Raw genomic sequence first — 21,889 nt, 5'->3', positions numbered from 1 at the left:
GCCAAGAAAATGTTCACATTGTAACTTGATATAAAATGGGAGGGGGGGGGACTCTTCTTTTATAAAATACTGTATTTTTGATTTTTGTAACTTATAAACTAAGAAAACTGTCAGCTCATGTTTAATTAATCTTATTTATGTTTTTTTCTTGATAGTTTTTTTCTTCTTCACCATTTCCCGATAACTTTAAATATGTAGATGACGCAGCACTGAACAGATGTGCGCTCACTCTATATTTTCATGGACACTCACATGTAGCTTTTGCCAGTTGTACATTAAACATCCTGTTTTACTGCTGGTTGTTGTCTTTAAGAGATCTACTGCGCTGAGTCTATTCTTTTCAAGGCCGGTGTGCCAGAGTTTAGCTTATTTTTGTTACAAAAAAAAACCCAAAAGTGTTTCAAATGTGTCTCAAATATTTGTTTATATAAAGGCATTTGTTATGTATGGATCTATGCTTATATCTCGTGAAAATGTTTCTCAAAGGCAGCTTAGAGCTTTTTATCTTCTGTGTGAAAACGTCACTGAGGAATAATCATCTAACCGGCAATTTCTAGTAATTGAGAAAATGACCTTCTTGTATGTCTTTTGAAACGTCCTGTTCAAGTTGAAAAGCTTCATGGTGTCTTTTTAAAAATGTCTTTTAAAACTTCATTTTGTTGTATTAAAGCAGTGCAAATGATCTGATTTTGTTGCTTTGTTTTTTTGGGGGGGCGGATATATATATATATATATATATATATGGCTTCCCCTGGTTCATGGACTGTCTAGGAACTACAGCTCAGCAGGGAACTTAAATCTGCATCCAGGATGATAGGTGCCCCTCTGCCCTCTTCTTTACTGCGTTTAAAAGTCAAAATGCCAACCAAACCGAATAATATGCAAGTGAAAGATGCTTCTTCTTAAAGGGACAACATGCAAACTGCACACAGAAAGCCCAAGAAGCACCCAGACGGGTTATTAAAATTATAATAAATAAAAAAAATACAAGTACTTCCTTCATTTTTACATTTATTTCAAAAGATAGGTTACAGTCACCATCTCAACCATCATTTTCATTACAATCCATCCCAGAATAATTGGTTTGAAATCAATGCAAAGGATATAAATCAAACTTTTCATGGTGTAGAAATGATTGTTTTCTTCTTGACAAAACCAATCAACTTTTTATATTTGTTAAAGATCTATGCTCTTCGTGTTTGCATATCCTCTATCATGTGATTGTCACTTACTTTAACACATTAAATCATTAATGCTGGATTTGAACTTGGTTACATCAGCTTTCACAGAGCCGCTAAATAACTACATGCAAAGAAAACTCAAAGCGTCACTGCTGCAAATACTTCAGTGACCAGCAAAAGTAGCCAGTATCTCTTTAGATTATTTATGAACCACTGCGTCGCTTACTGCAGCGATTTCTGTCAAATGGCGGACGTCAGTTCCTTACAGTGAACTATTTCCCACAGGTGATGATGTACCTGGGCAGAGCCTGGTAGCCACTGAATATGACAGAGACTTCAGGCCCTCCATGCACACTGTTGAAGACGCCGGGGTCATTTTCCATCACAGGTGGAAGGATGAGACCTGGTTTCCCACGGGTGGAGTGTCCTTCCAGCACCTCAGCCTCGACAAAGTAGAGATGCTCTTCTTGATTCGCCCTCCACACTTCCCTGGCTTTCTCCACTGTGGCAGTAAAGTAGATGCCCTCTCCGAAGTTTGGAGCTGCACACAAGAGGAACGGAATAGGGTGCATGTTTGCGTCTCGGTCACGGCATCCTTCCTCATCTCACACATCAATAGGGCTGTACTTCTATAGCTCAACCACAGTCCTTGATATTAATATTACATTACCTTCTGGTGGTGCCACCTCTGCGTGGAATCCGACACGGCCGACCAGGTCGCAGAACTGAGCCGGGATGCATTGGTACATCGGCCGAGAAGAAGCGCATTTCAGCTGTTGCTTCTTGAAGTCAAACAGCATTTTCAGTGCTGCGTTTTCCACTCTTTCCACCTACAAATAAGAGACCGCTTCACAGAATGAGGCACCGGATACAGTGCCTGTTCACACAACAGTGCGAACGCAGCTAATTCGACAAGCAGTGCTGTACCTTTATTGGGCTCAGAGGCACCTGTCGGAAAGGCCGGACTGCAGACATGAACTCCTGGCTTGAGGGGTCGACGATCTTCCTTTCGAAGGACGCGTCGCTTCCCGTAATCAGTTTCATTTCTGCCTCTTCGCCCCGGACAAACGCCTCCTGGACTTCCCGGAGCATCGTCTCCACCTGCAAGGCAGCAAGGACGCCATCTTCCCGGGAGTGACTGCTCACATTTATGCACGCGTGACCTTTCGAGAGAAACTCTTCCACGGAGACCCCGTCTCCGGTGAGACGAGTCAGCTGCTGATATTGCCGGTCACTTAAGTGCTGGATGAAGTTGTTCTGGATAGAAATTTCATCGGAGGACTTGAGGAGAAGCCCAGTGAGCCATCTTCTGGCCTCATTTATCGATTCGACAGTCGACCCCATCAGGCTGATATGTGGAGGGCCAGCTTTCTTGCGGGGCGAGTCCACATTGGATTCCAACGCTAGCGGAAAACAGAAAACAGTTCACGGTTATTTTCATATATAGCATTGGATTTACTGTGCGATAAAGGTCATTAAAGTTATAATGATTGGTTATGAAATTAGGCAAGCGATATTTAAAGTTTCCAGCATCCTTTGGAGTATTGCTGAGGACAAGGAGACATGTATATACATACACACACACATACATATACATATATATATATATATAAATAATTGAACAACACATTTATGTAACTTTCATGGCTTTTCTTTCTTTCTTTTTTTTAAAATAGATTTTACAAATATTATTAAGGGACAGAAATTCCAATGGCGTGGTGAAGCTATTATTTTTGTTATCGGGAATAGAGTCTGGGAATTTTGAAGAAGTCAGTGCAGTGTCTGGTCAGAATAATCTGCTCGGAAGCAAAATTAGAAAATGTCCCTCCTCAGTCTGTTTGTAGTGTGTTTAATGGAGGAAATTCACTTTTTAGGAGAAAGATTTTTTTTTGTTCTAAAAAGTGTTCACGCTCAACTCCTTGGGACAAAAACATATCTTTAGGCCACAATGTGTAATTCATCAATTGAACAAAAAAAAAAAATAATTCAATTTACCGAGAGGAACATTGAGACGTGGTTCTTTTGACTTGAGGGATCTCAGTTCGTCCTGAAAAGCCTGATGAGAGTTTATCGTTCTTTGTTAGAGACACATAACATAAATGACACCAGCCCTACCGTGGGCCGGTGATTTTGTTGAAATTGTGAAATCGTCCTTGGAATTGTACCTCGAATGTGCGATCGTCCGACGGGAATATAACAAAATGAACTTCTAATCTGGCTTTACAATTTGGTGCAAATTGAGCCACTGCCTTGCACATGATGGAAGCCACTTCCTCTCCAGAGAATCCCAGAGCTCCGGTCCCGATCGCTGGGAAAGCCACCGACTTGTGATGAGACGTCACTGCCATCCACAAGCATTCGTACACAGAATCATACAGGATCTATCGTGAACAAACAGATGAACAAGAAAACATTGGAAAATCCTCTTATAACTTAAAAGATACGGTCAAGCTTATATGCCTGATATAGTTTTTAATTTTTCTTTACCATCTTCCTTCTATTTTTTTTTTTTTAAGTCTTAGTTGATTACATGAAAAATGATCAGACGATAAACTACGTTTATTATCACCTTTCTTGATCATGAATGCTCTAAGTCAAGGTCAGCATTTTTACAGAAAGAGTTGTCAGAATCGGTCATAAACTGTACCTTCTCGCCATCCCTTCGACTCTTCTCAACGCAAAAGGTGTGGAACACCTGCTTACACATCAGTCGATAGGGCTTCGTGACAACGATGCAGCCTTTTTTAGGCGCTTTTGTCAGTTCTTGCTGCATATCATAACCAGCCTTTTTAAGCAAAGCCGCTGAGATCATACCATTGCTCAGATGTCTAGTCTGTCCCACTGTGTTTACGATGACGTCTGTCTGGAAGGAGACAAAAAAAAAAAAAACCCAAAACAAAGATTACAAATCCAAAATGGATACGGCATTGTGGCATATTGGCAAGTTCCAGAAAGGCAATTTGAGGATATTACAGAAAAGAAACCACGGCTCACAATAACACTCGAGAAAACAATGAATTCACAGTAATTGTTCTTACTTGCTGCTCCTCAATCTTGTCCCGCTTCAGCGTCACGAGGACATTTCCCATCTGGACGATGTCGGGTGATATGTTGGCAGCGCCTCTGGTATTACTGAATGCAGCCTGGTTGTACGACGCGGATGACTGAGATCCCATTATCTGATGGCAAGCCCTCGTTATCGCTGCGACTGTGGGTTCATCGTTATTCATCAGGAGAACCTCGACTGAATTACGGGGCGAAGACTGAAAGTAGAGCTTCACGGTGTTCACTATGGTTTCTGCACAGTCTGCCAGGGGGTAGTTGAACAATCCAGAGCTTATGGCAGGCATGGCAACACTGGTCAGCTGATGTTCTACAACGATGTCAAGAATTCCCCTGATGGTCTCCTCCAGCTGACGTCGAGCTTGGCTAACCTCAGTGGCGTTTGGTTTGTATGGCATGTGTGGCCCCACGGCATGAATCAATTTCTTGCAGGGCAGATTCCCTGCATTGCAGAGAATTGCTTTTCCTGTGGGCAAGGAACCACGTGTGCGAATGTAAGCCTCGCTGTCGTTTTTGATCTTTGAACCACCGACTTTAGAAATTGCAGCGGCAAGGCCGCCGCCATGTTGGAGTTTACTGTTGGCAGCATTCACAATGGCATCGACTTTTGATTCTGTGAGGTCGCCCTTCCACACAGAGACCCGGGTGCCTGAGGGCAGGGTGACCTCGAACCTCTTCCCTGGGGTGTCAGGTGCTTTTTTCTTCTTGAAGACGTTGGAATCGCCCTGAAAATCCACACCCTCAAAGGTGGCCTCACACTGAAATTTGTGACGAATGATTTCACAAAGTTCAGTTTGACATCTGCTCACTATGTTGACTGAGGATCCATTGAGGAGAAAGCTCTGTTGGTTGTCCATGCTTGCGCCAGGGGTCTGCGAAAATAGAGACTGTGTCAGTGACAGCAGCACCAAATCCGAAAATCACTGATAATCGGGTGAGAAATACTGTCACTTGACTATGTAACGAGCAAGGGTTTGGGTGGTAGGGAAACTAAGACGAGAGCATTCAAGATTTTACCATCAAAGTCTGGATTATTACTTTAAAGTTCACGACAACAAAGAGATTTTAACGCAGTGTTTGACACCATACATAAAATGATGGACTTGAAAGCCTGGAGCTTAGAATTGATTAACAAGTCCTTCAAAAAAATAATCCACCAATATGTTCAAAAATTTAAACACAAATTTAAAAAAAGCAAAAAAGACTGAGTGAGATCATTTCATTTCATACTTTGGTTGCAGTTCTCGTGCTGCTCTGCCAGCAGGACACTAAAAAGGTTCTTTTTTTCTGACCTTCTTGTGCTTCCAGATGATACAACTTCCTCATACAATTCAAAGGCATGCCCACTGGGTTAATGAAGAACTAAATTTCCAGGTATGTAGGATTTTTAAAACAATTTCTTCAGAAAAACTGGATCAAATGTGAACCTTTTCACGATATACCCAAATAAAAACTAATCTTTCACAAAATACAGCCTCAGCAATCACTACTTGATTCTGCAGTATTTGAATGCAAGGAATATTTATGGAAGGAACATACACTTGAAGGTCAGATGGGCCGTGGATTGGGTGGATTTGTTTTTTTCTTTTTTTGTGTGAGGGTAGTTGTCAAAGTTCTGGGAGGGTGGTGAGCACCTTTCTGTATTCGGACGCCGAACATTAAGTTAGTTAAAAAAAAAAAAAAAAAGCTTATGCGTTTTGAATTTGCAGAGGCGGAGATGAGCTGAGATGTGCAGTTCCTCTAATGGCCAACAGGGTGAGCTCCTGCTGTTCACCACCACTCCTTACGCCTCACTTCAGTGTTATTCTCTTCTGTCCAGTAGAGGGCGCCAGAGACCAACAAATAACCAACTGAATCCGCATACTTACTCATTAACCTGCTCTGCAAGACTGAACTGTAAATGACAATGCAAAGTACAACATAATGACTTTGTCCGAGTGATCTTACATTGTATAGATGTGTACGAACGTATATATTATTTAAAAAAAAGAATTGTCAGCTACCATACAAAACAGTTTATGTTCTTCTTCTTCTTTTTTTTTGGTTTCCAAGCATTTTTGCATGAAGTTAGTTCAGTGTACACAGACCTAAAACACAGTTTCAAATCTTTCTGCAGTTACAAAGACCCGGTTTGAAGCGTGTGGGATTGTTGTTCAAAATATAAGTATATACAAACTATTTTCGCGACTTACCGAACGGTTATAGCCCACCAATTCGAAAATCGAATCCATTATCGAAGACATTGTCGTGATGTTAACGAAGTGGTAACATGGAGGAAAACGAATGCGCACAAACTCACCTCCTCCAACGGTCTGGAAAGTACCGAGGGGGGGCTGAGAAACAGAAAGTGAAAGCACTTCGAAAAAGAGGGCGCGACCTCTGGAAAGTACGTGTCTGTGTGCTGGTAGGTTGAAAAATCTAATATTAAGCTCAGTAAAGTGCTTCTCGCCAGCTCCTCATTTCCCGAGAAACAAAAGTGAAAGCGTCGCCGGGACAGGGAGAGTCAGTGTTCGGGGAGCTGCCGCCATGGCTGACGCGTACTCGTACCCTCTGCTCGTCGAGCTGGGAGACGACGCGGTCCCGAAGTTAAAAAACAAGCTGGTGAAATACTTCCAGAGTAAGAAGTCCAACGGCGGAGACTGCGAGGTGGACTACACGCAGGGCGAGCCGACCGCGGTGCTGCGCTTCCGCCGCGAGGAGGGTGAGTGTTCCCCCGTCAACAAGTTGGGGCCCCGTGCGTAAAAGTCGTTCTATTCACTCCAGCGTAAACAGGTATAAGTCACTTCTTCACCAGTCCGTCTCTCGACTCGTCCGCAGACCAGCGCAATGTGTTGCAGAAGCAGACGCACCAGATCGTCCTGGATAAAGTCGTCCTGAACCTGACGGTCCGTTTAACTACGCAGGAGCCACATGTGCCGGTAAATGCTCATAGAAGTGTTAAAATAAATACAAGTTGTGATTTGTGCCTTGAGGTCTTTAAATCGACATTTGTAGTGAGTGTGCGTTAGTAGATAACGAGCGAACGTGAAATTAAAGTAATTTCTGAAAAGGAAATCACAAATTGAGGGCGACTGGAGATTTTAAGTTGGATTCAAAGGTCCGTCTGTCTTCACGGAAGTCATTTGACTCATAAACAGAAGGTGGTGCTGCTTAACTGTGAGATCTGTACTGGTTAACTTGTGTACTGTACAAAGTGCAGTGTAATACATTACCGTACAACTCCATAGAGAACAGGGCCAGGTAGAATCATCAGATGGCAAAGGGGTATCTTTAGTAACAGTTTGAGTACTTTTACTTTTCTTTTTCTTTTTCCCCCCCAAGTACAATTACACACACACAAGCACATGCTCTTAATTGATCTTCAGAGACATTGTTCAAACTGCTGTAAATACACACCAAAGGGGAATTGAATTTTCTTATGGCTTGCCTTCCTACAGTGTTTTCTGATATCACACGCAATTAAAAAGAGAGAATATAGAAGCAATGTATCACCCAAAATAAAATAAAACTAAGTAGAGACTAGACAATAAAAGAGTGCTGCAAGATTTTAAAATAGAAGAAAAAAAACCCTGAAATGTGTGAATACAATACAATACGTCTCAAAATGTGTAATGTCAAATACAGTGTAGCTTCAGAGTAGGCTGTAATTGTCCATAGATAAGGAAGATCTCAGTTGAGGTCAGAATTGAACATGTCTTGATACATTTTGATCTGCACTTTCGTACCCCATAAGTTTATTTATTCGACAGAAAAATCCTGATTAAAATTTTTATTTGTAAACTTTCTCGCAATGTGCATTGATTCCTGATATGTTTTACAGGTAGACTCAACATCTCCTATCATCAGTGCAATAAAATATGGTTTAAAGGTCACTATTTCTTTGAGTTGCTGTGAGATGTATACTTTTATCTGAATATTCTGCAGCAACAGTGCTAATTTCCAGCCCTCCCTCTATAATGCTCCTGCTTTATAGCATCAACAGTGTGTTTTGTCATAATTTCTATTATTAATCCCTTGAATTAGGACTGCATTTATTGCAAACAAGTTTAACTATAGCACTTCAGGAATAATACGTTGCTTATCACTGTATATTGGTAGCTATATTTGCATTTTCCTTCTGTAAATAATCCACTTTTACAATTTCTTTGACTGCTTGGTCACAAGTTGGCTTTCAACCCTGGAGCGTGCAGCTTCATCCCACCTCTTCATCACAGGGCTCACAGACAGAGGGTCCATAAACACATACATATTGAAACTTATGGAATATGTTAATAAGGTCATTTTTATAGCATACTGGATTTCCTTCTGAGATAACTTGATGTTTGTCGCCCTGCAACATGTGTGAAACCAAAGAGAAAAGACTTCAATAATGTCTATTTGTTCTCTACAGGAAACTCCATCTAAGAAGAAGAAATGTAAGTAGTAGACTGACACACTGTAATGTAACAAAATGGGGGTGGGGAGCTACTAAAACACACAATGATTTTTGGTCAAAGGCAAATTTACTTCTATAGCACCATTCAGGAAATAAAGTCGATGAAAACAAAGGGATTAAGAACAGCATAAAAGAGGGGAATAAACAAAATATAGCATCTATTAATGCAGACATAATAAAATAATTTAATCTAATGTGTATTTGATACCCTGAGCAAATGATAGTGTTTTAAAGTAATTTCCATTAGTTTCTATTTCATTTACAATAAATGAATCAGAAAATAATTGGTTTCATCCACAATTTCTTTCAGCAGGATTCTAGTTTTTTGTGTATTAAGGCATCAGTTTTATCTATAATACTTTACAATTGGTATTTTCTTTTATGAATAATTTATTTCCATTTAGTATTTTTAAAAGTATTTAGATTTACATTTAGTATTCATTTCACCCATTTCTATGACCTCAATGTGCTCCCAAATAGAAATATGCATTAACACACAGTTATTTTGTTTCCTGGAATGATATTTTATTCCCCTATAAATCTGATATGTAATTGTGTAATCTAAGTGCATACATGTAATGTCAGTTAATGAGTAGTTTTGCTCATCAGTGAGTTGACATTATTGACATTATTTAAAGGGTTGAGCCGGTGGTTTCGGGTCTTGATGGCTGAGCTGTATTACATTGCAGTCCGCCCGGTGTGTGAAACACGGCACTGTGTAATGCAGTCTGGATCAACACCACACACTTAAAATAGACTCACAAGTATGGCTGATTTTCAAAAGCAGAATTAGCAACAGAGCTGCTGTGTTGGACAATATTTGACGTGGATGCATGTGTGCAGCCAATCATTGTCCTTTAGTATTGTGGATCACAATTCAAAGCATGTCAAGTTAAAATGGGAAGCCCATTCCATGAGCCATATTTGTATACAGGCATCACTGTGAGACCTTGCTTGTGATAAAAGTCGCTCACATGCTGATTGAGAAATAGGTTAGTTCAGTTGCTCTGTCGAACAGGAAATACACCATTACTCACGCTGCTCTAATGGCTGCTGGCATCACACGGCATAATGTTTTATAATCTCCCTTTCACAAGGTTCTGGATTTATTGTGTTTCCACGTAGATTATTGTCTGTGTTTTAAGATTCAAAAACCAGAATGATTCTCCTATACAGTCATAGTCATTTGACACAGCATTATTATCAAACATACCTTCACATGGATTTAGTTTCACTTTTGGTTTTCCATCTTGTTTTTTCCCCATCTCTCTCTCTCTCTCTCTCTCTCTCTCTCTCTCTCTCTCTCTCTCTCTCTCCTCTCTCTCTCTCTCTCTCTCTCTCTCTCTCTCTCCTCTCTCTCTCTCTCTCTCTCTCTCTCTCTCTCTCTCTCTCTCTCTCTCTCTCTCTCTCTCTCTCTCTCAAAGGTTTGAAAAACATTACATAAAAAATAATAATGTATTATATAGGTACTGATATCAATACTGGGGGGAAAAAGCAAACTTTCTTTTAGTGTGACCGAGCAAAGTAATCAGTTCTTAGTCATAGGATCACGTTGCACCTGAAAGGATTTCATATACATAAATCATTTTGACAAATATCTTGAAGCAATTTGTCTTTTTGTTTTCTTATTTATTTTTTACTTGACTGGTGGCAGCATGACATTCCTTTCCTGCCTCACCACAGTACTTGAACTTGTTATCTATCATCTTTTATTTATTCATTCATTCATTCATTATTTATTGACGAATTCAGATTGGTTAGCTGTAAAGCTTCAGTTCTTAATGACTTCCCCCACCAACACAAGGGGTCATATTATGCAAAAAGCCCTCTCTAAAGGTTTTCCAACAGTAGAAATCTTTCCCATAGCTGGGAATGATGCTCCAGAAGTGAAGAAAGTCTGTCATCTTTCTCCCTGGCCTGTTTCAAATTGTAAAAAGTGGGTTACTCCAATGAGCAAATCATAAATCAAACCCTATTTAGTGTCATGGGGGTTTAGCCAATAACAATTAAGATAAGTCCTCCCTTTGACCCTCCCTCAATTAGGCTGCCCTGTTCTGGCACATGTCACCAGAGAGGAAGTACTTCCTTCTCTTCCAAACATGGGCATGTGTGGGCGGAGCCAGTCCAACTCACACAGACAGTAGATTCTGAATGCAGCTCCTATTATCCAATATTCAAATTTCTAAAACGCAAGGAAAAGTTGGATTTGGGGCAATAAACTTTGAATACAATGTTCTTGAATAAAATAACGAGACCTATGTGAAACTGTTGAAAAGCTGTTGACCCCTTTATTTTTGTTCTTGTCGGGGCTCAGCACTCCACATCCATTCACTCAAGAGTAAATTTAAACTGATTCTTCTCAGGTAAACTAGACCTATTGCACTCAAAACTCCCTGAAAAATCATGTTAGTGCATGATTGTATTGAAAATGCAGTGTATTTGTACGTGTGTGAGGTTTTTAGTAACGCTGGCCCTCGACATGATAATTATGACAAACCTTTGCAGGATATGATAATACAGCTCTGGCTCCTTGTCAACAAGCTCATTATCCATCAATTCTGCTCGTCTGTGACAATAGTCTGTGAGATATAACCTAGATTTTCCTCTAATGAAAACGACACATTGATATTTCACAGCCCTTCCACCTACTTACATATATTATGAAACATTGATGTCAGGTGGAGGAGGCAAATAATTATGAAGCAAATTTACAGTTGCATTATATGAAATATCAAATAACCTGTTTACTTAATTAATGTTCGCATGTCATGTACAGCAGATGCTGCTGTAACCACCCAACAGCTGACTACTGATGAAGTCCAGCCCGCTGCTGAAGGCCAAGCGGAGGCAGCAGGCGACCTCGACGACGTAGAGGACGGCACGTCATGCTGTACCTCCGCTGTCATAGAGAATATTCCAAAAGATGTCAAAAAGGAGTTTTTGGATATGCTGGTAGAAAATATTGTCAAGAATCAAGACTCTCCATGGAACCCCAAAAGCTTCTTTGTGCAACCTATTCCTGATATTTCCTCAGCCGTGGTGACTTTTCAGAGTGATAAAGGTATGTCATTGACTATATGACATGTCACTGATCAGACGAGCAATTGTCAAGGTCAACATAACCATTGTGTACCGTTAAAGTAAACCACTGCAGCTTGAAAATGTTTTTCTTTACTGCTACTATGTAACCAGAAGACGTTCTCCATGTATTGGTCTCCCAATACCAAATGATCAGTAGCTAGTGCCTGCACAATAACCTGTAGCCTTTTCTCCATTTGCCTCACAGAAAACACCAACTTCCAGACAAGATGCCACCAGAACAGAACGTTCCGGAACAAAGGACTTTCAGTCCGACCACTTGAAGCTACAGAGCAAGTTGTTGTGGAAGATATTGAAAATTTAAAGGAAGACATGCTCCACCTCTACTTTGAGGGTCTCGGACTGGACGTGGAAACAGTTGTAGTCGATGAAGACGAAGAGTCTGCCGTCATCACATTTAAAGACCATAAAGGTACTTGAGCTACTCAATGTTTTTGTGATTGTACAATATGGTAAAACATATATCAGCCACTGGTATGCATTTTAAATGTTGCCATTGTTTAATTTTCAATTAGGTGTCAACAAGATCACAGAGAAAAAGCATAAAATCATGCAAAAAGAAATCCGAGCTTATCCTTTTTATAAATCTTTGGGAGTAGCCATTTATGGCGAAGACAAGCCTTCCCTGAAACTTCCTGCTAAAATCTCTGAAACTATCGACAACGCTGTCTGGAAATACCTGACTGCCAATCCGTCAGCTGCACAAACCATTCACAGCGACTTGGCAAAACACTTCTGCGATGTCAACCTGAGCCAGTCCGTCGTGTGCCTGAGTCCCATGCCTTCCCTACTGCAACGTAAAGGCGCCAAAGCTGTCATCAAGAAGTGGACACATACTGTGAAGACTGCCTTTGCACAAGCTCTGTCCCAGTTCAAATCACTGCAGTTTAACCCAGGATCACATATATTAGAAGAGTGTGAGGTGGAGATTGCGCAGATGAATAGAAATGTGGTAGTGGTAGCTGATAGGGCCCAAGGTGTCTTATCTGTTGTTGGATTTGTGAAAGATGTTGATGGGCTGCAGAAACCTCTTTATGACCTCATTGCCAAAATTGAAAAGAGGGTGCAGAGGGAGAAATCAAGCGGAACCCAAACGATCAAGATGTCACCGTCGACATTCCACATCCTGTCTCGAGACGGTTTTCAGGAAAGGCTTCTGCAGCTGTTCCCTGAGCTCCTTGTGTCTTATGAGAACAAGAATGCCATGTTGAAAATAACAGGCATCAGCGATGAGATCATTGCAGGATGCAAATCCATAATTGACATTATGATGTCAATGAAACGACAGCATTTAGAACTGGAAGACTTTTTGCTCAACTTGTTGAAGGGTGAACAAGAAGAGAAGCTCACAAAAGCTCTCCTCACATCTCATGGGTTAAATGTAGCATTTGAGATCAGTACCCACCGGGTGCAGCTCCTCGGTGTTTCTGAAAAAGACCTGAGAGATGCTCACGATCATGTGGTGCAGGTCCTAACATGTCATTATATCGATATTGAGGACCCCGAAGTTGTGAAGAAGCCCGAGTGGCAGCAACTGGTCAGTCAGTTGGAGAAGGAAAACAGTGAGCCGTGCAGAACTGAAATCCGCATATCAGGCACACGGGTAGTGGTGTCTGGCCATAAGGATAGTGTCACTAACGTCAGCAGAGAGCTCGATGATTTCATATTACACAACACTCAGGTTGAAGAACCCATTGTCATAAAGCCCCAGATCATCCTCGAATACATTAAAAGTCTCGACAATTCTTGGTTAATGCAATTTAAAGACAAAGTGGTGGTGTCCTACAGGCCGGAGGTCATCTGCCTGACTGGCTCTCAAGCAGATGTAACGGAATGCAAGGATTTGTTTGATGACATCATCACCTCTGTGTCCTTTGACACCTTGAAAATCTCCAAGCCTGGAGTGAAAAAGTTCTTCCATGAGAAAAAAGATGTATACATTCCCCTAGCAAAGAGCCAGACTGGTTGCCTGGTCCATCTAGTGGACGACACTAGTGGCAGTCAGGGCAGCACGTCACTCTTCCCACAACCCGCATACCATCTGCAGACAGCTGACGGAGTGAACATAGCCATTTGCAAGGCAGACATGTGCATCTACCCGGTGCATGCAGTGGTCAATTCTTCGAATCAGGACTTGAAACACAACGGCGGTCTCGCAGAGGCACTTTTAAAAGCTGCTGGCCCTCAGCTGCAAGATGAATGTGACAGAATCATCAAGTTGAAAGGACCACTCAAGCCAGGAGACTGTGCGATAACTGCTGCCGGAGGGACACTGTCTTGCAAAAAAATCATCCACACAGTTGCACCAACGTTTGAGCCAGCGAAACAAAACAAGTCCATAGCGCAGCTGAAACGGGCCGTTAAAGGAAGCCTAGAGCTTGCCGAAGCCAGTAGCTGCAACTCCGTGGCTCTCCCAGCCATCAGCAGAAGTCTCGGCTTCCCTCTCCACCTGTGCGCCATCACCATTGCGAAAGCCGTGAAGGAACACTGCGATGAAAAGTGCGACGACGGCACCTTGAAGACGATCCATTTCGTGAACAACGACGACATCGCTGTGCAGGCCATGGAGGCTGCAGTCAGGCAGGAGTTTGGTAACCAGGGCGTCTATGGCGCTGGAAAGAAAAGTAGCAAGCATCCGATTGACAAGAAAGTAGCTCATGAGCCATGCTTGTGTCATGCGCAAACCAAGGAGGGCTTGGACATCACTCTTAAGAAAGGCTTAATCGAGGCTGCCACAGTAAGTTTAATTTCGGTGCATACCTATTCCTTCATTTTCAAAAGATGCAAATGAAAGACATGACACTGAAAACCCTTCATGACTCCCTTTTTTCAGACGGACGTGACCGTGAATGTTGTGTTCGAAGATCTCCTCCTGAGCAGAGGGGCCGTTTCAAATGCAATCCTGCTTGAGGCTGGTTCCAAACTTCAGCAGAAGATATTGGCAAAAGCGGCGAGGGGAAACTTTGGCGACGTCATTGTTACAGACGGCTGCAAGCTGAAGAGCAGTCACGTCTTTCATGTGGTTACACCTCATTGGGACAACGGCCAAGGTGCATCTGAAAAGGTAAGGAATTATATCAGGAGTGTCAAACACATTTGTCTTATTCTTTGTTTTGACACAGAGTGTCCGTGTTTAAAATGTTTGGTTTTGTGAGAGAAAAGAATATTACCTGTTAAAATGAATTTTTTTTATTTGATTTATGTTTAACCTTGCAGACCTTGAAAGGAATATTCAAGGATTGTTTGAACACGGCGGAAAATGCTGGTCTGACCTCTATATCCTTCCCAGCCGTTGGCACTGGAAACCTTGGTTTCCCAAAAGACCGAGTGTTGTCTTGGATGTTAGACGAATTTGTTGCATTTAGCAGCAATAACCCCAACCACCTGAAGAAAGTGGTGATTGTTCTTTTCCCAGGGGACATCAAAACCATCCAGGTTAGAAAAAAAAAAATGATCATAACACATTTCGGTTTATGAAAAATATTTCAAATATAATTTGAACAACTTTTTTTTTTTTTTTGCGCCGACAGGTTTTCAGTGATGAATTTGTCAAGAAGTTCCCCAATGTCTCCAGTGCGTCTGTGTCTGCCAGTTCATCTAAAAGTTCAGGTGGGTTGGTCACTTTTTAATTTTCAAACATAGAAAGTCTCTGGTTAAACTAAATGTGCAACCAATGAAACTGGAAAATGTAACTTTAGATACATGCAACGATAACGTCTTGATATGTATTTGTCAGTTGATAGATGAATGAACCAATCCTAGTGAAGGTTAATACTATTTTCTTTTTTTTTATATTTGTTTTTTGCAACACTGCCAGGAGGGATCTTTTCCAAAGTTGTGTCACAATACGGAGTGCATGAGACCACAATGGGAAAGGTGACTATACAGATAGTCGCCGGAGACATTACAAAGGAAACCAGCGACCTCATTGTCAACTCCTCCAATGACAACTTTACTCTGAAGTCAGGTAAATATTAAAAAAATAAATTATTAAGGTAAACGCCTGTTTCTTCTAAGTTAAATAACTGAGAAGACAAAAATAAAAGGTAAGGCGACACATTCGCCTCAATTGTGCAACCATTGGAAAAACAAGTGTACAAAAAAAAAAGTGTATTTACTTTATCATGATTTCATGTTTCCTTCTTCTAGGAGTATCTAAAGCTATTCTGGATGCAGCTGGTCCGGCTGTTGAAACTGAATGCAAAAACCTCGGTAAGAAAGCCTCTTAATACCAACCAGTTTAGTTTTCCTCTTGTTTGCACAAACCATGGATATTGAACTCTTGTTTTAAAGGCAAGTGCAAGCAAAAAAATGCCGATACGGTCACGGTTGTAGTAGTTGCAAGTAATTCAGATTCACCTCCTACGTCTTCAGGCACATTGCCCAACCCAGGCATAATCATCACCCAGCCAGGCAACCTTAAGTGTAACAAAATCCTCCACCTGGTGGGAAACACCGACCCTGCAGTGATCAAAAGCCGTATGAAGGAAGCTCTGAAGATTTGCATTTCCAAGTCCTATTCGTCTGTGTCGTTTCCTGCTATTGGCACGGGTAAGATGTATAAAATGTCTCATCATGGTTCCTATTTTCAATTGTCATTACTTGGATTGATGAATGAGATCACAGCAAGAGCAGCTTGTATGAAAGTTCAAATTCACTTTTTCCTGCAATGATTATCACATGAGTGTTTAATTATTTACGTGCTTTTACAGGTCAAGGTGGATTACGAGCAAAGGCCGTGGCAGACGCCATGTTGGACGCGGTGATTGATGAGCTGAGCAAGAACACTTCCAGCCCACTGACAACAATCCGAATCATTGTTTTCCAGCCACCAATGGTCAATGACTTCCTCAGTAGTATGCAGGAACGAGTGGCTGGTGGCCAAGACCCTAAGAATAAAGGATTCTGGGAAAATATCGGCCACAAACTCAAAGGTGAATACAGAGATAGGGGAAAAAATAGATTTGTTTTAACAATTTTCTTTATTCCTGGGATGAATTCTCGATGTTTTAACTCTTTCAATGTCTCCTGTTAGCATTATTTGCAGTCGATAACACTTCAAAGCCACAACAAGATCAAGATTTCATCATTGATCCTCTTCAAGTGGACCCCGCTTGTTTCCACATCTGTGGCGACACGCAAACAAGCATCGATTCGGCCAAGCAGTGGATCACTGACCTGGTAATGAAGGACCAATACAGCATCGTCATCCCAGACAACATCATTCTGAGCTTCACTAATGTGGAACACCAGCACATTCACGATATCCAGGTCAGACTGGGTGTGAGCATAAAGACTGAAAGCAAGAATGCACAGGCCTCCATCACCATTGAAGGTGTCAGCAGGGACGTGGTCCACGCAAACGGTGAGGTCTACAAGATTCTGAACACCTTGAAGCACAAGGAAGAGCTGGAAAGGAAAGTGAACCTGGCACACACAGTGGCGGACTGGATGTATAAACAGGGCAATGGTTTTAAGCATTTTGATAAAATGAGCAACTTTAGGCTGGAGGAAGCGTTTGAAAAGAAACTCGGAAGTGTAACAATTACATTCAACGGTCAAGACTACACTGTCGCCATGCCAAGTGGACCTGCCCAAGACAACCGCGGAGGTACCATGGAGGTCAAGCGAATTGACAAACTAAAAGGTATTGTATAGATAACCTGGGACTTGAACCTCATTTGACTTCAGTTTTTACGCAATAGAAACATGATCAATAGCTTTACCACTGTTCCTCTCGTCTTATTGGTGTTGCTTCGAGTGTCTAGAGTCAGAAAATAACAAGAAGATTGTTAATGCCAACTACAATAAACTGAATTTGATATTTGTGCTGCCAGAGGAAGCGTTGCCCAACTTCTGGGATGCCATGCCACCCAGCGCCTCCAGTCACTCTGTCACCATCCCTGCTGGGAGCGCAGAGTACAATGAAGTCCTGAAGCTCTTCCAGGCCACATGCCCTCCAACTGTCAGCAAGGTACAATTTAACCAGTCCGTTTTTTTACGATCTCACATGTGTATTAGCTGAAAGCTCTTTAAGATGGTTGCCTGATTAGGAGAGTGAAACGTGTGTGGAGAAATTACTGACTTTGCTGCATTAAAAAAAAAACATTTATTTCATATAAAGTGTAAGACACTTAAAATGTATGTCTCTGCTCTTAGATTGAGAGGATTCAGAATCCAGTACTATGGAAAAGTCTCCAGGTCAAGAAGCATCACATGGAGGAGAGAAAATCTCTTCAGAACAACGAGAGACGCCTGTTTCACGGCACGTGCGAAGACATCGTGCCCACCATCAACAAATACGGCTTTAACAGGAGCTACGCAGGAAAAAATGGTGAGATATGGTTGGGCAGATTCAGTCGCGTGTGAGAGAACTGATGGCAGGGCAGAAGGCAGGAAGTGATAAGAAATATGACTGAAATAAGGACACAGACTTAAGAATGATAACCTCTCTGTAAAGTTTTCTCACGCCAGGAAAAAAACTTTACGACAATGAATTACATTTGTTTCAGACTGAAATAGAAAATGCAAAAACAATTAATTTTCACTTGAAACGTAAGTGTAAAATGGGCCTCAGCATTTTTTTCCCCATTTGATTTTAAACCGTTTATTAACCCACTTAAATCTGAGCAATTCTTGCTTCACAAGATTTTGAATACATCTTTGTTGGTTTGTTTTTTATAAAGACGTCTGTTGCCTCCATTTGGTTAATAAAGGGGTAAACTCATGTCGCCTCTTAACAGGCACAAGAAATACATGCAGATTTTTCCTCGGCTTGTGTTTTTGAACCAGATTGTCTTTATTTTAATTTAATAAATTATGTTTTATTTAAAGGAATACTTTTAGGTATATTTTGATTGTTTCCAAATAGTATAACCCACCTTCTGTCAGGATCAAAACCATGTGAAGCTATTAAGCATTGTTGAGAAGAATATCTGGTATAACGAACGAGAGCGTAACTGTAGGGTCTCATTTATTTTCTCCTCTGTTCTCAGCTGCATACTACGGCAATGGCACATACTTTGCAGTCAATGCCAATTACTCCGCCCGGGACACCTACTCCAAGCCAAATCAAGCCGGCGAGAAGCGTATGTACCTCTGCCGTGTCCTGACGGGAGAATTTACGGTCGGAAAACGAGACCTGCTGGCACCGCCAGCCAAGAGCCTCGGTTCCATCGAGATGTTCGACAGTGTCGTGGACAACGTGCAGAATCCCACCATGTTTGTTATCTTCAATGACACCCAAGCTTATCCTGAATATCTCATTACATTCAAATGAACCAACTGGGGGGAATTTTTCTTTTTCTTTTTTTCTGATCACTGGATCATTTTTTGTTTGTTTTTTTTCTTTTTAGGTTAAACTTGTACTCAAACCCATATTCTAATAGGTGATCGTCAAAAGTGTCAAACGTTTGTAATCATGCTTGAAATGATATACATGTTGATTGAAACTGTAAGAATCATTAACCGAATGTTTGCCTGCATGTTAAGCGCTACGAAGCTGAAGTTGACAAGGTTCACAGTTTTGTTTTGTTTTTGGTTTTTTTCTTGAGACTCTTAAATCGGAATTGTTTGCTCTTATTCAGAAAAACGTGTGATAGAAGCTTGTTTCTTAATATGTACATGCGCGAATCAGGTTAATGATCACTGATCTGTTATCATGTGAATAACTGTTTTCTTCCCCATTATCGTGGGATCACACTTCCAGTAAAGACTCGCTCATATCTCAGTAGAATTAACAAGCCTGACTCAGGTTCTTCTGTGTCTTGTTTGTATAAAAGAGCAATACCCATTAAAAAAATAAGTGTACCCTGCCCTCTTTCATTGTTAGCTGAGATCGGCGCCAGACTCCACAACCCTGTCCACGATTAAGCAGGAAAGAAAATGGATGAATAAATTTGCCTATTTTAAAAGGTGAAGTGTTCCATGTTTGTTTTTTGTTTGTTTTCCCAGTGCTTATCATGGAGGGTGTCTATAATTTTAAACCCAAGAGTGTATGAGTCATTGTACCCTTTACACCCAATGCCTCTCCATAGTTTCATAGTAGACATAGAAAGGGAGTTCCTTGGACTTTGTGTTCAGAATGTGGCTTTGCAAAGTGTGTAAAGTGGATTTTTGCACACAAGTGGGTTCTTTTTCAGTGACAGTTTATACAGATTTACAACAGATGATCAAACGTCAGGTTGTAGGGTAATTAGAGGAGTTGTGCAGACAAAATCAAACAGGTTGACATTTAACAGCCTTTTTAATACAGACATTTCATCAACTCCCTCCCTTAAATCCTTCAAAATACATTAGTATTGCAAAAACTGTACAAAACTGAAGATGTTAATATTTTTTGATGGTACAATTAGGAATCAAATGTGCTCAGACTTTTTGAGTGCAGACCTTCAAACAGTACGGTTTTACACTTTCTTATGCTGGTGTGAAGCAGTATTACAGAGAGATAAAGTACAAAATAAACTGAGCAGGAAACTTATATTAATGTTGTTGTCGGTAAACCATGGACTAATCATACTGGATAAATAGAAAGCACAAATGAAGTAAATTTCATTTCAAGGTTAAAGACTTAAATGGAAATTTTGAGGTACGAGAATAAGCTTTAATTCAAAATTCTAAGTGTAACAACTGAACCGTTTCAGACATGTAATGTTAAAATCATTACAAAGCTTTGCAGTTACTTTCTAGTTGCTCCCTGATGATTTCACAATATGACATGTAAATAAGCATTTGCGTCATATCTTTATTTTATTTGGGCACTTATCTCCAAGTTCATTATAGAAATTAAAGAATGTTTCAAGAGTCTGTCACATCCTACCTAACGCACCAGACCGTGGCGAAATCCAAGTAAAGTCTGGGAGCAAAAAAAAAGTTGAATTCCAACTAGTATACTTTTACTGCTAATTGTGGTAGCTTATTTGTGTTGGTTAAATGGAGAGAAACAACAAAACAACCCTATGCAGAAAAAAAGAAGTGGAATGGATATTAGTGTTTTAATCTCCATCAAACACAATCCTTATAATTTGTTTTATGTGTACAAAAGTGTATTTATTTGTGTACTTTTTCACTTTTTATATTGATTGATGCACAAAGGGAGCAACATCTGTAATTTTATTATGACAATAATAAAGCTATTATATTCAATTCAGAAAAGGTAAAACTAATAAAATGGCTAAAATGACAAAAAAAGGGGGAAATGAGTGTGTAGGGAGAGAGAGAGCATATAATAGATTAGAAAGTTCAAATATCAAATAAGACAGAAGAATTAAATAAATATCAATACCATATGTACAACGCTTAACTGTGACTAATATAAACATGTACAATGGAATTGACAGAAAAATCACAATAACACTATACCCTCCCAAAAAATGTAAAATAAATAAAATTATCCACATTATTTTGATCAGCATAATCTTCATTTGAAAAGCAAAATGTTTTGTGGTTTCATATGAATTTTATTGGAAAGTGAGAAAAAATGGTTTTTCATGAAAAATTTAAGATTAAATCATCACATAAAGCATGTTTATTTGAGTAATCTATTTACATTAAACAGCTTTTCAGCTATTATTGAACTTTTGGTAGTTTGACACACACACACACACACACACACACACACACACACACACACACACACACACACACACAGGAAATATTGAAATCCATTATGAAATATGTTTCCAGACTCATCCAGCAGAGGGGAATCTCATCTCAGGCGTTTTCACAAATATGTGGGCTTTTACCTCGGCGCCCCCTGCAGGTCAGAAGGCGCAAACGCACTTTCCAGTTTATCACTATTTAACCTCAATCCTCGAGTTTCACTCTCTCCTCCAACTGAGAACAACTAAAGCTGGATGAGGAACTTTAAAAGCTGCGTTTTATTTTCTCTCCAGTCTTTTTCACGGTGGGATCGTGTTCTTTTTTTTTTTTTCAGCCTGAACTTGCACTCCACCCACAGGCGCAGGTGTGCCTACCTGTCCGCTCCACAAAAAAAAAAAAAAAAAAAAAAAAGTTCAAACACGGAAGGAGTTTCGGGACTGGCAGAAGCGCTGCGTCCTCAGCGCGTGCAACCTGTCTCTGTCCGCCTGAGGGAAGCCAGAAACGAGAGGTT

The 21,889-nt window shown here is 40.7% G+C and overlaps 2 protein-coding genes across 5 annotated transcripts; one reads left to right on the top strand and one right to left on the bottom strand.

Moving 5' to 3' along the window:
- Nucleotides 1-1,039: 1,039 nt before the first annotated feature.
- On the bottom strand, nt 1,040-6,671 carry parp9 (poly(ADP-ribose) polymerase family member 9). 3 transcript variants are annotated; one of them, XM_080498059.1, is made up of 8 exons: nt 6,544-6,671; nt 4,220-5,116; nt 3,829-4,044; nt 3,347-3,562; nt 3,177-3,237; nt 2,109-2,584; nt 1,852-2,011; nt 1,040-1,722 (listed from the first exon to the last, which is right to left on the bottom strand). In XM_080498059.1, the coding sequence occupies exons 2-8, from the start codon at nt 5,099-5,101 to the stop codon at nt 1,454-1,456; spliced, it is 2,280 nt and encodes a 759-aa protein (XP_080354185.1). In that variant the 5' UTR covers nt 5,102-5,116; nt 6,544-6,671; the 3' UTR covers nt 1,040-1,453. The 3 variants fall into 3 exon arrangements, with proteins under 3 accessions (XP_080354185.1, XP_080354184.1, XP_080354186.1); XM_080498058.1 differs by lacking the exon at nt 6,544-6,671 and adding an exon at nt 6,437-6,539; XM_080498060.1 differs by lacking the exons at nt 3,177-3,237; nt 3,347-3,562; nt 6,544-6,671 and adding an exon at nt 6,437-6,539 and having other exon boundaries at nt 3,996-4,044.
- Nucleotides 6,672-6,755: 84 nt separating this feature from the next.
- LOC308131332 (protein mono-ADP-ribosyltransferase PARP14-like) lies at nt 6,756-19,674 on the top strand. Of its 2 annotated transcripts, none has more exons than XM_080498057.1 (17): nt 6,756-6,945; nt 7,062-7,162; nt 8,635-8,659; nt 11,459-11,740; nt 11,966-12,190; nt 12,294-14,515; nt 14,612-14,842; nt 14,995-15,213; nt 15,309-15,387; nt 15,596-15,745; nt 15,928-15,990; nt 16,153-16,329; nt 16,491-16,712; nt 16,814-17,425; nt 17,616-17,752; nt 17,938-18,112; nt 18,774-19,674. In XM_080498057.1, exons 1-17 carry the CDS (start codon nt 6,771-6,773, stop codon nt 19,055-19,057), a joined length of 5,379 nt encoding a protein of 1,792 aa, XP_080354183.1. In that variant the 5' UTR covers nt 6,756-6,770; the 3' UTR covers nt 19,058-19,674. The 2 variants fall into 2 exon arrangements, with proteins under 2 accessions (XP_080354183.1, XP_080354182.1); XM_080498056.1 differs by having other exon boundaries at nt 11,456-11,740.
- Nucleotides 19,675-21,889: the final 2,215 nt, after the last annotated feature.

Source organism: Blennius ocellaris (assembly GCF_963422515.1).
Source record: "Blennius ocellaris genome assembly, chromosome: 6".
In the NCBI taxonomy this organism is placed as follows: domain Eukaryota; kingdom Metazoa; phylum Chordata; class Actinopteri; order Blenniiformes; family Blenniidae; genus Blennius; species Blennius ocellaris.
Note: the sequence above shows the minus strand (reverse complement) of the source record. Positions and strands in the feature narration are given on the sequence as shown.

Excerpts from the sequence above, each read along its gene's own strand:
- LOC308131332 (XM_080498056.1), top strand. The coding sequence starts at position 6,771 with ATGGCTGACGCGTACTCGTACCCTCTGCTCGTCGAGCTGGGAGACGAC. Across the intron at positions 11,741-11,965 it reads GACTTTTCAGAGTGATAAAG|AAAACACCAACTTCCAGACA; the intron begins GTATGTCATTGA and ends TTTGCCTCACAG. Across the intron at positions 16,713-16,813 it reads TATCGGCCACAAACTCAAAG|CATTATTTGCAGTCGATAAC; the intron begins GTGAATACAGAG and ends GTCTCCTGTTAG.
- parp9 (XM_080498058.1), bottom strand. The coding sequence starts at position 6,487 with ATGTCTTCGATAATGGATTCGATTTTCGAATTGGTGGGCTATAACCGT. Across the intron at positions 4,045-4,219 it reads ACAAGATTGAGGAGCAGCAA|ACAGACGTCATCGTAAACAC; the intron begins GTAAGAACAATT and ends GTCTCCTTCCAG. Across the intron at positions 1,723-1,851 it reads AGAGGTGGCACCACCAGAAG|CTCCAAACTTCGGAGAGGGC; the intron begins GTAATGTAATAT and ends TCTTGTGTGCAG.